Source organism: Apteryx rowi, unplaced genomic scaffold (genome assembly GCF_003343035.1).
Source record: "Apteryx rowi isolate R43461 unplaced genomic scaffold, aptRow1 scaffold_81, whole genome shotgun sequence".
Taxonomy (NCBI): domain Eukaryota; kingdom Metazoa; phylum Chordata; class Aves; order Apterygiformes; family Apterygidae; genus Apteryx; species Apteryx rowi.
This window is the reverse complement of record NW_020451105.1, coordinates 2,615,675-2,632,276: the sequence shown is the minus strand read 5'-3', so window position 1 is coordinate 2,632,276 and position 16,602 is coordinate 2,615,675. Positions and strand designations below refer to the sequence as shown.

The 16,602-nt window shown below is 37.3% G+C and overlaps 1 protein-coding gene across 3 annotated transcripts in view; it reads right to left on the bottom strand.

Moving 5' to 3' along the window:
• Positions 1-16,602, bottom strand: part of NAV2 (neuron navigator 2) — a 242,389-nt gene that overhangs the window by 94,874 nt on the left and 130,913 nt on the right. For all 3 annotated transcript variants that reach the window (XM_026089351.1, XM_026089354.1, XM_026089352.1), the window contains 3 exons: positions 14,440-14,552; positions 11,366-11,474; positions 9,070-9,459 (listed from right to left, as the gene is read on the bottom strand). In XM_026089351.1, the coding sequence (XP_025945136.1) occupies positions 9,070-9,459; positions 11,366-11,474; positions 14,440-14,552 (612 nt within the window). The remainder of the gene's footprint in view (positions 1-9,069; positions 9,460-11,365; positions 11,475-14,439; positions 14,553-16,602) is intronic.

Sequence of the window (16,602 nt, the reverse complement as noted above, 5' to 3'; positions counted from 1 at the left end):
TTGTTTCGAACATGCTCAAACACAAATCCAGAATAAGCCAGAAAAAACAGTCTATGACTGTCAATCTCAAATATGATAGTCATTGCTGGGAAGAAGGAGATTCCTGTTCCACTAACAGGTAAGAAAGAAGAAATGAGATTATGTAAAACTTCAACAAAGTATGTTTTAATTTCATAGTTTACATGAAGAAACTTCCCAACTGTAAAGAACTAACAACAATAGTCGCTTATTCACTGTCCAAAGTAGTCTAGAAGCAAAAAAAGTTTACCTCTCTAACTACTTTGTCCTCAGACCTTTTTCTGGGAAAAATCAAGTAACAGAAAGAAGTAGTTTCTGTGAGATCGATACCTTTCTACCTGGAGATGAAGTAAGACTACCTGGCACATAAGCCATTCAACAGCCATCAGACAGTAACAATTTTTGGTCATTGATGCCCAGGTCTACATTTATTTCTACATGTGTCCTCATCTGGATCTGACTTTTAAAAAGTCTACAGGTCTGCTGCTATAAACTTCCATTTGCTAAAGGAAGGAAGACCAGGAGATATCAGTGATTGCTGCCACCATAGGTGAAATCTCATATATGCCCTCTCATCTATTCCCCCCAGGACTCTGGCTTCTTATTAAACTTCTGAAGAAATTGGTTTCCTGTCGAGTAAGCAGTCTTAGATATAGTTTAAGAGAAGCTATTGGTATATGAGAAAAGAATATTAAATTGAAAGAAGGCACCTCTCAGATCACTGGGTCCATTCCTGTTTTAGAGCAAAAATCTCTTCTAGTGTATAATCCTCCTTCTAGCACTGACTCAATCCCACTTTGTCAAATTCAATTTAAGCTGTGTGCTCCTCAGGGAAGAGACTTGCCCCACCATCATTTTTGAAACTCTTTACAAATGTAAATCAGCCCATCCAAAAAGAAGACACAGATTAGGCACTGAAAAGCCTCCATTTAAGGTAACCAGACATTCAAGAGCTATAGTTAGTAGAGATTAGATTATAATGTATTTTTATATTATATTAGGTACAATATAAATACTATATTTACAGGATTTTTATGTTTGCCTCAATTTCTTCCCCTTTCTGCAGGCTGTTTATGAAAAGAAAGAATGGGCTAAAGCTTTACTTATTCCTCTTGTCCATCTTGGAGTTGAATGCCCCTTCAGAAATGAATGCAGCACTGTATCTTGAAGAAAACCTCTTGGCTATGGCAGTGAGAAACTTCAAATGTCAATATTAACTATTAACAGCTCCTTGAAAAGGGCTTCAAAGAAACCAGGTGATTAAAAATGTGTTTAAGAACATAGCAAGACCTGAGAAAACTCATGGGAAGAGACTGGGACGGATCCTCCCCAGACTTCACAGAGGATTTGGGGCGGCTCTCTACTCTTTGACTACTTTGCTAAGAGACATTAGGAACAAAGAATTTCTGCTGTTGTAACCACATGACCAATAAAAGCATAATTATTTTTAAGAAGCAATCCTGTTTACTTATATTTATTGCAGTTTCCCACATTTTTCCTAAAATATTGTGTCTTTAATTCTGAGCAGATTTAGTTCACTCTGGTGAGGCCACTGAGTTAATCCTAAATTGCCTTGACTCAGAGTTGGGAAGGTTGCCATGCCCACAGGAGTTAGGCCACGGGAGATGTTAAGTCTGGGGTCTATAGCAAAGCCTCTCTAGCGCAAATCTATGTCCAGGATACATAGATTAAAGGTGAGCAGCTCTAAAGGGTAATTAAAAAAAAAAAAATCCTACACAGTGAACACAGAGTAGCTGAGAGCGTCTGAAGTCCCACTTCTCTCCAGAGCTTAAGAGCCTGAATCAAGGCAAACAAAGGCTGGCATCTCCAGCTACTGAGGGCCTAGGCAGGAACCTAGTCCTAATGGAAAGCACATAAGCACTGCTTGAAAGAAGACAGCAGTGCTCTCTTGCTTACTGCAATGGTTGTGATGTCCCTTTTACATAATACTTCAGAGTTCTTGCTGGATGCTGAACTTAGTTTCCTTCTCTGCCTGAAGAGATTAAAAGGCACATTTCTCACCTCACAAAAGAATTTATCTACAACCAGACTAAGCTAACACTAACACCAGACTAAAAGCTTTCCAGAGGATGGGAAAGGTGCATCAGTCATCCACCTTATCAAAGCTGGGCCAGTGGGCATGAAACCCAAAAGATGCAGTAGGCTGGAAGGATCACCCATACGAAGGAGAATAAATCACAGCTCCGGTGTTATAGCACTTGGAAGGAGGAAGTACTAAGTCCTGGGGTTCTGCTCCCAAGATGCTTTCTGAAATATAGCCAGGGATTTGTTAACATAAAGTGAATGACCCATTCTGGGAAAGGAAGCCAGAGACTGTAACGTTTCGCTTCCGCTTGAGTGCCTTGTCCAACAGGGACTGCCTCCTCCCACAGACACATTTTAAAAAGAAACCACTCTTAATTGCATGACGTGAGAGCCCAAACCTGTCAGAATGAGGCTGCCAAGACTGGGAAACACCCAAGGCCACACCTTTCACGTGTGGAAGTACCACTGTGGATCCTAGTGAAACATGGGTGGAAAATCATTACTTAAGATGTGGCAATGATCACACACACAGCGCACAGACTGCCAGACTATAGCAAGTTCAAGTTACACCTGAATTGGGCAGCTGTTGAATGGGTTTTTGTATATGCCAGTTTTGATTTAGATGCCTAAATCCTTCTCATTACCTATTTCAATGAAAATCATAGAAATAAATCAAGTGATCCATTTCCCATCATCCCCTTTAATTTTGTTAGCTACAGGAGCTCCTTTGGACCAAAGGAAACCACCGAGGGAATGCTGCTGCTTAATAGATTCTTAGAAGGGAATCCGGAGTGCCGACAGAGTTACTCCACGGCACATTTCGACTCAACCAAGCCTAATCCTTCCGTGCAGATCATTCATATTGGCATAGTGCATGTGATTGCATCTCCCTCTACTGGTTAGCCCCAGAGTCGGCCCACATTTTGTCCTTTAGAAGCAGTCCTTTTGCTCAAGTTATAAAAACCTGTTGGCACTAAAGGAGCAGTTCAGACACTACTGTGGTGTGTATTACAGAAGCAGACACACAGAGTGAGATGATCACTGTTGCTGGGTACTTTGGTAGCTATTAACGTTAGGCCAGCAGCAAAGAACAAGGAAGCAGCAAATACCACATGAAACAAATGGTGAGTTAGACCTACTGGCAAAGAGTGTATACGACCTTACATGACCCAAGCACTGTACAGTTGACTGTATGGCAATTTGGGGGAAGAATATAAGGAAATATCTGAATGTCACCAGTTAAACGTTCTCATTCCTGATGCTGTAAACCCTGGGTTTTGCTTTCCAACCAAGTTACTAAATTGTCTGAGGTGAACTGATTAAAATGCATGGTCCCAACTGATCTCTAAGGATATGTTTATGACTTACAGGCATACGATGCCTTACTGTACTGAACCCTAAATAGCAAGAAAAGTTTTATGATAGCACATTATCTGAGATACTGTTTGTGACAACTGATTAAACACTATTATAGACAAGAAATGGAGCTGACACTGGAACAATTCTTGAATTGAGTGCAAAATTTAAGTTTATTTTAAAATTATTATACAACATTAATAATACTGAAAATGCTTGTGTAATAGTCTAGTCATATCCTCTACAAAGATTTTTTAAGTACAGTTCTTGGGATATGATTTACTGTATATTTAAACATTGCCATATTTTTTTCTTTTCATTCTTATTAGCACTAGGACATCAACTCTCTAAACCCAAAAGCTAGTACTGAACTAGCTTCAACATAGTTTACTAAGAAGTCAGAAATCAAGGTATCCTAATACCATTTCATAAAGGTCAACATTTTGAGTTTGCTTGGCTAATTTCTTTATTACTATTTGTGCTAATTATCTATTTACCACTTAGAACTACCATTCTACAATGCCAAAATGATCAAAATGTAAGAAAACAGTTCCAGCCCAGACAGAACACAGTTCAAATAAACACTATGCTCACAGGGAGAATAAGTTAAAATAAACTACCCCCTAATGATTCTTAGTCATGGTGATGTGTTATAGCCATATAAGGAATGCATATGCAGCTTCACCCATTATTTGTACTTGGATGAAATCTTATCACTCACCAAAGGCACACCACTTCAAATGCAATGTCCAATAAAATGACTAACCCACTGTAACTCAAAGTGTACAGAAAAAAGATAGAAGTATTCACCATGACAAAAAATAATTCAGTAAAGACTATAGCTAACATTCAGTCAATGTACAGACTGAAAAGGTTCTTATTCATACCATGATTACCACTCTTGACTTCCAGTTTGCCACACGTTACCTGGAGCAAAAACCATATCTATTGCAGAGAGCTTAGAAGGAAACATGACTCTTAACTACTGTTATCAAGAACAATTTTTCATTAGCAGCAAAATGCATAGTCCTTTTCTTTCAGCCTACAACAGAACTCTGTTTCAAAGATGGTTTTGGGCCATATACCCTGAGGTTACACAGGCCTCTGAACCACAAAGATGATTTCTCGCTAGAGCACAATTCCCTTATGTGGTTGTTTGACCAGAGCAGCGGCAGGTCATTAAGCAGATTCCCCACCCCAGAGTGGCCTGCTCTGCCCTCTAATTTCCCTTCATCTAAGTTCTGAATTCACAGCACTTGAAAAAGGATCCCCATGGAGCATAAAGGCTTGAATAAACAAGAAGAAATCAGAATCTCATGAGGATCACACACACAAATACATTAAGAGGTTGTGGCAATAGGGATCTGGAATGGGAACATATCAGCCCCATAGCATCAATCAAACTGGGAGATTAACCAAATGGTATAAAGTCTGGGCCAAAATGTTCTCTCACCCATAACAGCAGCTGCACCTGTGGGAGGTCAGTGCTAGAAGAATTTTATTACAGGGCCCCTGAAACATAGTACGTAGGCCAAACCCTTTTGTCTTCATTTGATAGCTGAAGAAATAGTTAATTGCTAGGCTGAAGTAAGGTATGAGAGTCACTCTGTAACACTTCTTAAATGAGATACACTCGGAGAGTTAGGGAAAATGCTTTGTGCACCAATCAGTGTTAAAACCGAATTAGATAAAACCTGAAATTTCCATTTTTCAGAAACTGAGCAGCACTTGAGGGCTCCCAGGTCCTCCAGACCGTAACTTTGTAGCACAGACCTTGGAAGTCATGGTAGCACCAGCAAGCTTGGCCCCACAGATTCTCAGAGAGGGAGTACGGAGACACTCCCGTTGGTAGGGGGCTGCCTCTGACCATGTGCCCCGCAGCCCCACGTGGCACGCGGCCACGTGGGCCGCACACTGGACTGCTCAGATCTGCGCTGCCTGGAGGTTTGGGCTCTAGGGCAGCTGAGATGTCAAATCATCAAATCTACATTCTGCTGGAAGGTAGCTGGAACAGATACATTTCTGCAAGAAATTGTTTTGACAAATGGTGTTTGCAGACCAAAAACCATTTCCTGAGAAAATCTTTGACCAACACTAATGAACATATCCACTCTGTTGATTCTGCATAGAAAACTGCATATTAGGATAATGAAAACAGGGTCAGAAGACTGATTAAATTAAAGGAAAAGAATTTTAAAGGGTCTTTTTGACCAACAGTTCTGTTGTTCCATTTCAAGGAAAGATAAAAGGGAAATTAACTCTACATCTCATTAGAGAGAAGAGAAGGGGCGAGAGAAGAGAAGGGGAAGAACATGAAGGTTAGCAGCTATAGGGAGATTAAAGTAGACAAAACCTTCCAAACAAATCCAAAAAAGTAATGAGTTAACCTCCTCATCCAGAATGACCGTTTAACTCTTTGAAGTGGATAGGTGAAATGATTCTAGATTTCTGACTAGGCCTATAAAGCACCAAAGGTCACCCAGCTGTGGGACCAGGTAAATGATCACATTTGGTCACAAATGGTCACAACACTTGGGAATCTTCCTTGCTTACTTCCCTCTTTGGACAAATCCCAGTGCTGTTGCTTTGTCATTCTGCTGATGTTTGAGCTTCCTCATTAAGAGTACTTCTTTCCTTTCATCCATACCTGAAGACTTTGTTTAACAGATATTTTCTGCCCATTTGGAAAAGATACTCTTTCTAACCCTATGAAATCGATTCTAATTTCTGCCAGAGCTATGCTTGAGCAGACTTAGAAAGGGAGGCCAAATGAGACTTCCCATGACCCAGTACATTTCAGAGAAAGCATAGGGATCGTAGGCCTAAAAGAGTTTATCTTGGCTAATGAATTTATTTTGGCTGTAACAAATATTTTGGCTTCCTACTCTATCAGTTTGCCAATAAAAACACAGATCCAAGGTTGCAGACTACAGCATTGCAACAATTTTGAAAATGACAAAGTGAAACATATACCAGTTAATAAAGAGCTATTCATGTTGCAAATGCCCTTTTGTGCCGTTTTCTGCATTCTGTAACTCAGCTTATGAAAATATTGGGCCTGTTCACCCTAAAGCTGATCTTAGAGATTCTTTCTGCAGCAAGCTATGCTGATACTTTCTTTACAAGCAACCTCTCTAATTTCTAAGCAGTATATTATCCCTCTCCCATGGAGACACAATACTATCCTACTTTCTACTACTGAGCATAAACTGACATTGGGGAAGATAACTCAGGATACTGAGGCTACCAAACCAAAACATCTGGTTATACTGAAGATGGCAATCCAGCATTACTAGGTGTCAGTGAGATTCACCAAAGCTAACACCCTCATTTCTTAGACAGAAGGTTTAAATCTCTCAGTTGACAGTGGGATTATATCCAATGTTGTTATTTCAAATCAGTACTAAGGCCTCCCCTCTAACAGAATCTGCACATATGATTAGTCTCCACAGACTATTTAAACCCAGCATTGTGAGGCTGCTTTCAGGAAAGATCATTTTAAATGTACATGAGTACAGCGGGATAAGCCCTCCAAACTGCCCAAATTTTGAACTCAGTTAACAATCTGAGAATTAAACTGGGTCTTCTGACTATGGATTGACCTGTAATACAGATTCTGCCCTTGGAACTTAGTCATTGGTTAAAATAATGATATCTAAATCAATAAAACAAACCACATTAGCTACAAAAGCCTATTTTACTAAATAAAGGCAACAGACATGGAAGAGAAAGACATTTATACACACAACAACTCTTCTTGTCAAAACAATTTTAAACTGATATCTCTCTTACCAATCTATTGATACCACTTTTACCAATCTGTGGCTGATTATATGAGAAAAACTGAAAATTATCTCCCCTGTTTAAAAACTAGTGGGAAATAAGAGTCAGATACTCTGTCTCATACTCTATCTCTCATTAAAAATGTTGTAATGATCAAGACTAGGGGTGAGCTGTAGTGAGTATATGACTGTTCTGCTAAATGTTAGTGTGACAACTGTTGGTTTTAACTCACTGCTTTGATACACTTTAGGTGACAGAGGCATCAACCAGCAAAAACATGTGTTACTTTATGAGTCCCTCAGTCCCAGAATCTAAAGACCAGAGTTGTATTTTTGGACTCTAGAGACTTTCATACTCTACAGGATGACCAGGGAGTCACAGAATAGGAAATGATACATGGAGATGAGTGAAGCCACAGATTTCTCTGGAAATATCATTCATGAACTTAACAGCTTTCTTATTATTTCCTTTTTCTCCATCTGGAACCTGCATGTTATATAGTGACTAAAGTTCAGTCTTTACTGAATCTGCAAAGACTGGGGCTCCTCTAGGGTACAAACAACAGAAACTGGAAATGACCCAGTTCTGCCAGGGACGCTGCTTAGTTCTTACTCTAAGCACTCTATAGAAACAATGACACTACTCAGAATTTATTTTCTTCACTTCTAGACCAACATAGATGTAAGTCTGAATAAAGGTCATAGTCCTGAGGAAAAGCAATAACTGTGATTACAATAAACATGACAACATGCAGGTATAAGCTGATCTATTTTGCAAAAGCACAGACAATTTTAGTGATGTGATGCATTACTAATGTAGCAAAAGCTAAAGGTGCTTTTATGTGAAATAGAATTTTATATTATTTTTGCATTGCTTTCTTTACTATATGCTCCTCAAAGAAAGCAAGCCAAATAAAGTCCAACTTTTCAAGAAAGACAGAGTGAAAACATCCATATATTCAGAAAAGACAGAATGAATGGTGGTTTCCAGATTGCTTCCCAGTTAAACTACTGGCAAAGAAACAGCTGGATTCTAACTTTCTGCTTCAGTAACAGACACTAAATATTCCAGCTAAGCCAAGGTACAACAAACACTACTATAAACATTGTGGAAAAGCAAAGGATGTAAGGTGGCCAAACAGGTAAAAGGCTGTTATAAAAATAAATAAGTAAAGAGATAAATATGTCATTTTCAGCTCGGTAATCATTTTTAGCATCAGTCTAAGGCTGATATATTTGAGCAAATCAAAAATGACTATACTTTCTGGAGGGACCTGAATACTGACATATTGGAGCAAAGAACAAATGCTTTTTCCAGTCAAGGCAAAGGTAAGATGTTGATGTAAAACCTTGTTAATAATTGTCTGTCAGTTCATATTTCTTGTATTATAACTTATATTAACTTGTTCGTTAGATTTTATTTTGCATGTGCAACTATTTCACCCTACACACTGATGTGCAAACTCATTTCCTTTCAGTGAACTTTCTCCTGAAAGTTCAGACAGCAAGAGGCTTCAGTAACAGTACAGAAAATGCCTCACTCTCTCCATCTTGTGGACATAAATGAATGCTGCGGTATGTGCTTGACTTTCCACAATGACCCTGATTCAAGAAAACATTTAATCACATGCACGAGTAATGTTCCTAGCTAGGAAAATTTTTTGACATATCCTTAAGCTTAAACCATGTGTTTAAATCCCATTGGCTAAATTAACCATGAGCTGTCCCTCCAAATTCTTATTAAAATGGGTATAATACCTTTTTCTTTTTTTAATAATCAAGAGGAATATAGCCTCGTTTAAAGCAATGCAAAAATTACAGAATTCCATGAAGTGTGGTATTTGAGAACAAAACCAAAGGTGCTTACCCGCTTGTGATATCATCAGTTCTGATATTCTTGCCCAGCACATCTCCATCACTCATGTAGCCAGTGGCATCCATGGTGATGCCTTCCAGATCTATTTCATCACTTCCCTTGTCAGAGATGTCCACATGGCAGACATTACTACTGCGGGATGCTAGCTGTCTCCGTAAAGGTGCTGAATACATATAACGTCCCGACTCGGCATTAATGAAGCGGCTGGCATTCCCTCTTGGGGGATATCCGTTTCCCATTGATGGAGCATCGCCTGCCTGAAGGCGGGGGCTGGACTGTCCCAGTCTCCACGATAATGGTGTTGGTCTTCCCGTCAAACTGAGAATGCTGCGACCGCTTATTTCGGTAGTGACATTGGTGTCAAATGTAGTTTCCAGTGTGCTAAAATAAATAAATGCCCCTGATTAAACATATACTGCTATCATACAGAACACCATTAGATTTCAGGTGATGTTACTTCATGAATTGTAAGACCCTTACGTTCTGAACGCTCCAGTTACAAAATACAAGTAACAACACCAACAGATTTTACCTGCTACAGATCTCTGACAGTTAGATCCATTCTTCCAACACTGTTCTTAAATAATGATACCCTTGCACCCAGGCCACCAAGTGTTTAACATATATGAGAGCAGATGTAAGCAGAGACTTTTTAATGGATTACCCACAGTATCAAAGTGTAACTTTGTCACCTTCAATCACATATAACCCTATTGTAAAATGTTCTTACTACTCTAGGCAAGGGAGTAGCATATTAAGCTCACTAAAAGAACATCAACCTAAGTGCTATTTTTCTGACACCTTTTCTTCTTTTTTTGGCAGCATTCATGAAACAGTCCTAATACCCTGGAGATGTATGCAACATCAAGATGGTAGCTATATCTACACTGAGGAAAGGATAAAATTAAAAAAAGAAAAATAAAGGTAAAACTATTTTTCAAAATATATTTTACATATCTATGAATTAAATGTTTGGTAATATTTATATTTAGTTATTTATATTATATTTATATTATATATAATAATATAATACCATTATTATATATATTATTTACTATATATTGTATTTTATTATATATTATATATTATATATTATATTATGTTTAATATATTATTAAATTTTTGGTAACATTTATATTTATTTGTTTATATTATATTATATATAATTATATATAATATAATATATAATATATTATACTATATATAAATAAATATTTATATTATATATAAAATATTTGGTAATATTTATATAGCGCTCTGGTTACAAAAGCATTTCAGGTCATAGCCTCTAAATACAGTTTTTGACAAGCATCAGCATATTAAATCATCTACTATCCATGTCTGAGTGACTGGACTCTTTTCCTTTCCTAGTCAACTAACAAACTGTTACCTTTGTTTATAGAGAATATTCATTAAAATAAGCAGCACTGTACTATTTGCAGTATAACGTAAGTATATACTGCAAAAAAAAGGTATCCTGTGATTATAGTAATTAAATCATAATGAGTTGTCACATTAATTGAAATTTCAAAGAAAAATAGATCCATTGGGAGTTCATCTCTTCAAGGTCTTGCTCAGTTCTGGATACAAAGCCAAGGCACAAAGAGTTCATCCAATGAACCAGAGTCCATTAGGCACTGAGCACTGTATAGGACCATGACCTCATTAGGGGCCACACATCATATTCTCCCAAGCTTCATGTTGAACATTGAAAAGATCTGAGTCACCGAATGTTTAAACATAGTGACAGCCTTTGTTTATTTACAGCATTTTTTAAATATTGCTAGAGATTTCCAAACAGTGCTTTACTAAAAAAAATTACAAACATGGGTAACTAATAATATAAGAAAAATTTGTTTGTTCAAAGACTGGTCAGGAATTCAAGTTATGCACTTTATCAAGTGGGTCAAGCACAGCTCACCTGCTTGTTTAAACAAAATATTACACACTGGGGAGAGGGGCATAACGCATTGAAGTTGTTCAAGAATAAAATGAAGTAACATTTTAAATGGTAACCTATATTCAAACATCACCTAATGCATTTAACAAGCAGTGCTTACTCTCCAACTTTATTTCTATATACAATCTGCCACTATCAGTTACTCATCATAAATCTTGATAAACATTGAACACAGTTCAAAATCTGTGCTTTAAAGAGAAAAGAGAAGATTAGTTTCTTCCACTGTCAGTGTTAACCATTTTTCAAGGATGCAACCCAGCCAGATCCAAGAGATGTAAAGTAAGAACAGTTATTTCAATGGTCTCATCGAGTCAGGCATGCTATTACCTGTGAGTGACCTGGGTTCCCCGTAAACTGGACATGGTTTCCTCTAAGTTTTGTCGAAGATCAGCAATGTTCTTCACAGTTCGTAATCGCCGAGTTTCTGGATCCTCTTCTAGAGGAAAAATAAACCATTAGAAAGGATAAGCAGGAAACAGCACAGAATTGAGCTGTTATCTCTGCCTGCATCTGTGTCAAACACAATTTTCTGACTTTCCATTTTTTAATACTCTAAATGGATAATGATGCAGATACCATTGCCCTAGAGCAGGCACCTGCCATTGCCCCAGCCAGCTCTGTATCGTTAACTTTATTTCACAGGCTTCTTTTGTAGCAGGAGATGTTTCTGTATTGTCATTTCCCCACATGACCCAGTTTAAATCCTGGTTAACTTTCAACCTCATTAAAACATATACGCTGTCAGTACCATTTTTTCCATCTCCTATTGACACAATAAACATTGACCCAGCACAGTCAATCTCTCCAATACTATATTCTCACCAAATCTTCTTTTCCCATTTTAAATAGATCCCTTTCTACAACAACAACTTTCTAATAAAGTAAATTCTGTTGACTGGGTGCTCCATACTGAGTGATATTTTAGGTAAAACAGCAAAAGGTTTTGCTTGTCCACATCACAACACAGGTATCATTACTTGAGTGATCTATGACAGAAAGTTAGGGGGTTACTTTACTTGGCATTAAGAAACCCTGTTCTTTAAATAGTCTGTTCCAAAACAAAATTTTCTCCTGTTCTGCTATTTGCAAAGCAGCATTAGCACAGACTTCCTACTGGGGCTCACCAAACTGATGGAGCCCTAACCATGAAGAACTATCTGGGGAATGGAAGATAGATTTTTATGCTTATACAGTTATTGGCCTTACTGAGACAAACACCAATGGCTCAGTGTCCATGATACCATTTTTTTCATATGGGCCTCTACTCCCTGGTATATAAACTAACGACAATACATTTCACTTAGGCTAAATGATCAAATAATTATGACCTGGCTGTATTAGAAATAGCAGCCTGATAAGCTTGATTGCTTTAGCCACTGGGTCTCTGGGACAGAAAACATTTTTCTGCACTCATGTATCTACAAATTACTGCAGCTAAGAACATAAAATATTTATATGCCGTTAGCCTAACAAAGGTCAGAGTGCTCTTTCACAGATCATTTCTCTCATAGATAGGAAGGCAAGCACTAGATAAGTTCTTAAAAGAACACACAAAAGACTTAGCTGAAGTAAAACTGAAGTTATTTATATTGAGATCACTTTCAAACACAAATTGATATAAAAATTTTACTTAAATAAGATTCAAACATGAATTACAAAGATTTTTAAAGGACAGACATTGGATAGTGCTACTAAAAATTAATTATTAAATCACTTAGCTCTTCATGAATATGCAGTAAGTATCACTAAACTATTCAGTTTCCCTTTTTTTTTTTTTTTAATATGTGCTTTTAAATTAAAAGCATCAATAGCTGCTATGTCCATACAGGGAAAGAAGAAATCTGTTATTTATTTCTTCTAATTTAATTGGGTTGAGGAATTGTTTTGTTTTGTTTGTTCATTTTCCCCTAAGACTCCTTTATTGACTACTGCTGACTGTGGAGTTTGGCTACACACAACTGGTTCTTGCATCTCCATTGTTTGAGGTTGTCAYGCTTTCTTGCATTTTTGGATCCCAAACTTACATATTCTACTTAAATAATAGTTTGTTTTTACATAACATCTGTCATTAAAGACTAAAGACCTTGTGTGATCTATAAACACTTCCCAGTTCACAGCCTGAAATACATCTAGGCTAGGCAATGCAATGATTAAGACGTCATACTGAAAAAGCGTAAGAAGCAGGACACTGTGTCTCTTACTTTGAGCTGGCTCTCATATTTGAGTATGAACCCAAAATTGTATTCAAGGATTTTAATCCTTGTGCCCTTTATTTGCCTTTTTAATATTTAATCCAGCTATATATAAATCATACGTGCAGGTATGTGCATTTACGCATTCCTGCAGCCCTTTTCTTCACCAATGACTCTGCCTCTTGGCTTTGCCATCAGCATATGCATATACAGGTGTAAATGTGGCATTGACAGAATATGTAATGAAAGATTAAATTAATCCAGTTGTGAAACTTTTATCCCTGTGACTTTCCAAGTGGAATAATCAGTTTCAAAGCTCACATTAAACTGGAGGATGCTAGGACTAACTAGAAAAAAAAATTGAGATATTCTATTGATGGGATATACTGTAATACAACTGTCTAATATATAACTGTCCAATAAGCATAAACATAGACATTGCTAAAATCAGAAGGGAAGGAGGAAGAGAGACTTGATTGTGACTTAAAAACACTTTTTATACCTTTAGTAGAATATAGTTGCTAAAAATTGCTTTGTTATCATGGGTAAGCTTAAAAATTATTGCTCATTATCAAATATTTCTTACAGTAGCAGGAAATCGAGATAAACATGAAAAGTACTTTGTAATTTAGACTACTTATATACTAATCACAATCAATTTAGGCTTGTGTATGCTGGACACAGCAAACTGAAGGTGGATTTTGGTGTCTTACTGCTGCAAAACCACTTCTCAAACTTAGAATTAATGAGGGTGAATGCTGAGATTCCTCCAAACCTATAAACTAATCAAAACATCAAGGATATTAATTTAATCTCTTCTGTAACCTCTGAAGTCTTAAGCAAAGTTTAAAAAGTAAAAAATTAATATCATACGTTTGGGGAAAATTAGGACCTTCATAAGTTCTTAATCTGAAAAGGTGTTGTATATCTCCCAGAAGATACTACACGCCCACAACTTTAATGATTTCCAGAAATTTGAGGGACATAGAGCTTTGTAGAACTTGAGCCTCCAGTATTCAAAATATTAATAGCCAGTTTCCATCACTGAGCAGCCAAAAGAAATATAACTAATAAAAAGCAAAGCCCTCCAAATAAAAACAAATCAGATTCCCCCCAAAGAGGGAGCTCCTGATTTCCAACTTGTTTCAGCTTTTTAGCCCATTCTTATTTGACTAGATCACAGTTAGGAAGTTATGTTGCCACACACACCTGAGAGGTCTTCGAGCCCAGGCTGTCCAGTTTTGACGTAAAGCGTCGAATCCATGCTGACCCCTCCTGTGCTGGCCTCAGCTGTTACATTCCCTTCGTTGTCTGTCTGTGATCTAAAAGGCAAAACAAAACAGAGATGTGCACTCACAATCAAAAGTATCTCAACTAAAGCAACTAAACAACTGTGCCCGCCATCAGCCACTCTGTCTTTTTCTCCAGAATAGAGCAGCAGACTGCCTTTACATAATTCATTAGTCCCATGTTGAACTATGTCCTAGAAATGGAAACAAGCACTCAGCTGTAAAAAATAAAAAATTCATAGTCAAATATAAGGTTCACAGCTTTTCAGATAGGGCCCTAAGAAGCTTGGATTTCCAGCTAAATTTTAGTTCTCACTAACATCATGTGTTGTGGCTATTACTCTGATTCTCTCTAATAAAGTCTGTATTACACAAACACAAAGCAGGTAGTGCATGATGGTGTGCTCCACTTCTCCAGATCTTCCTTCCATAACTAGCACCATGTCTCATTTTTATTTTAAAATAAATGAATGGATAAAACTAACTTCAAACTCCAGTTTGTGGTCTGACATTACAGCTATCATGAAATAAAAGGTTCATAAGAATCTTCTCTCTGATCTAAGATATCTGGACTCATTTCATTTTACTAGTTGCCCTATGCTTTGCTCTTAGAGTCACATCAACAAGCAGCTGGACATTTTCCTGTCAAAAGCAGGAGCACTCTACAAAAGAGAGGACACAGCAGACAATTACTTGACTTATCTTGATTTCAGTTGACACCATACAAAAGAAATAATTTCTCTCTCTCTCTCTTTTTTTTTTAACATAAAAAAACAGAAAAGTAAGTCTACAGGCAGCAGAGAAGTTTAGCCTAAAGTAACCTTAATTCATATCAGAGAAAACCTGAGATTGCTGCTGCAACCCATTAACTTTGGCACTTTGCACTCATTTCCCCTCCCTACAACTGCTGTTTGAACCCTAGATGCACACCAGGGAATCTGACATAGCTGTGAATAACCAGGCGAGGAGGTAGCTGAGAGGCCTGATCACAGAGCAGAATCCCAGAAAACCAAAGAAGATACAACTATCCCCTACAGTTGCATTTTGCAGATAAGAAAAAGCATCTGAATAGTAAAACTATAATAATACTATACATTTGCCTTGTGAATCAACATAATTTGAGTTTCCTCTCTCTTTTCAAAGCCAACAAGATGATACCAATTGGCCTTTTTCTTCCACTGCTGAAAAGTAAAGACTTTTTAAGTTCTCAGCTCTTTCCTCCAGCTGCCAATAGATAGCTGAATAACTGTTCTTTATAGAAGGTCAAATAAATATTACCTAGAGTTTATCAGTGTGTTTGGATTACAGCAAATATATGGTTTGCATCTGCTTTTACACTTCAGATGTTATTTATATTCAAACTACTTGAGATCAACACCAAATAGAGTGCTTTTTGCTTTAGCTATTGACAGGACATGGTAGTCATAAACATATAATAACCCAACACATCATGAACACATCTTTGCATGTTACGAGGAATAAACAAAGCAACTGACAATTTCTATTTTAGTTATGGATTAAAATAGTACAAACTGCACTAGCAATTTCCAACTCAAATTTTAAAAAATTATTAGTGGTAGGTCCCACCATCAGCCAAAGATGTGACAAAAATGCTGATAAAAATGGACACGAGAACAATGGATATCCAGAACACGTAATATTAATACAGATTTTCACCAGGTTGATTTTTACCAGCTGGCACATTTTCATGTCATTCATTGCATACCAGAAGGAAACCTAACATTTTATTCCATACATACAAGCAGAAATAATCTCACTTTGCCTGCAGCTCAGCACCCAAAGGGTCAGAAGACACAAGGTCACTTTTCCCATTTTGCATTCCTACCCAGGCCTGAGAAATAGTTCTGTATCCTCCTGCTTCGGGTTCATTTCATTTACATTCTCTTTTATTTAAAAAAAATGGACTGTGGTCAACCATCTCTTACACTACACCTTCCAACAGATCAAAGGCAAAAAAGCATATAGTAAAATTGAAAAATCATAGAAAAAGGCAACAAAGATGCCCGAAGTGTAAGGACATCAGCTGTACAGGAAGTAACTAAACAGGCTAGGACATTTTAGC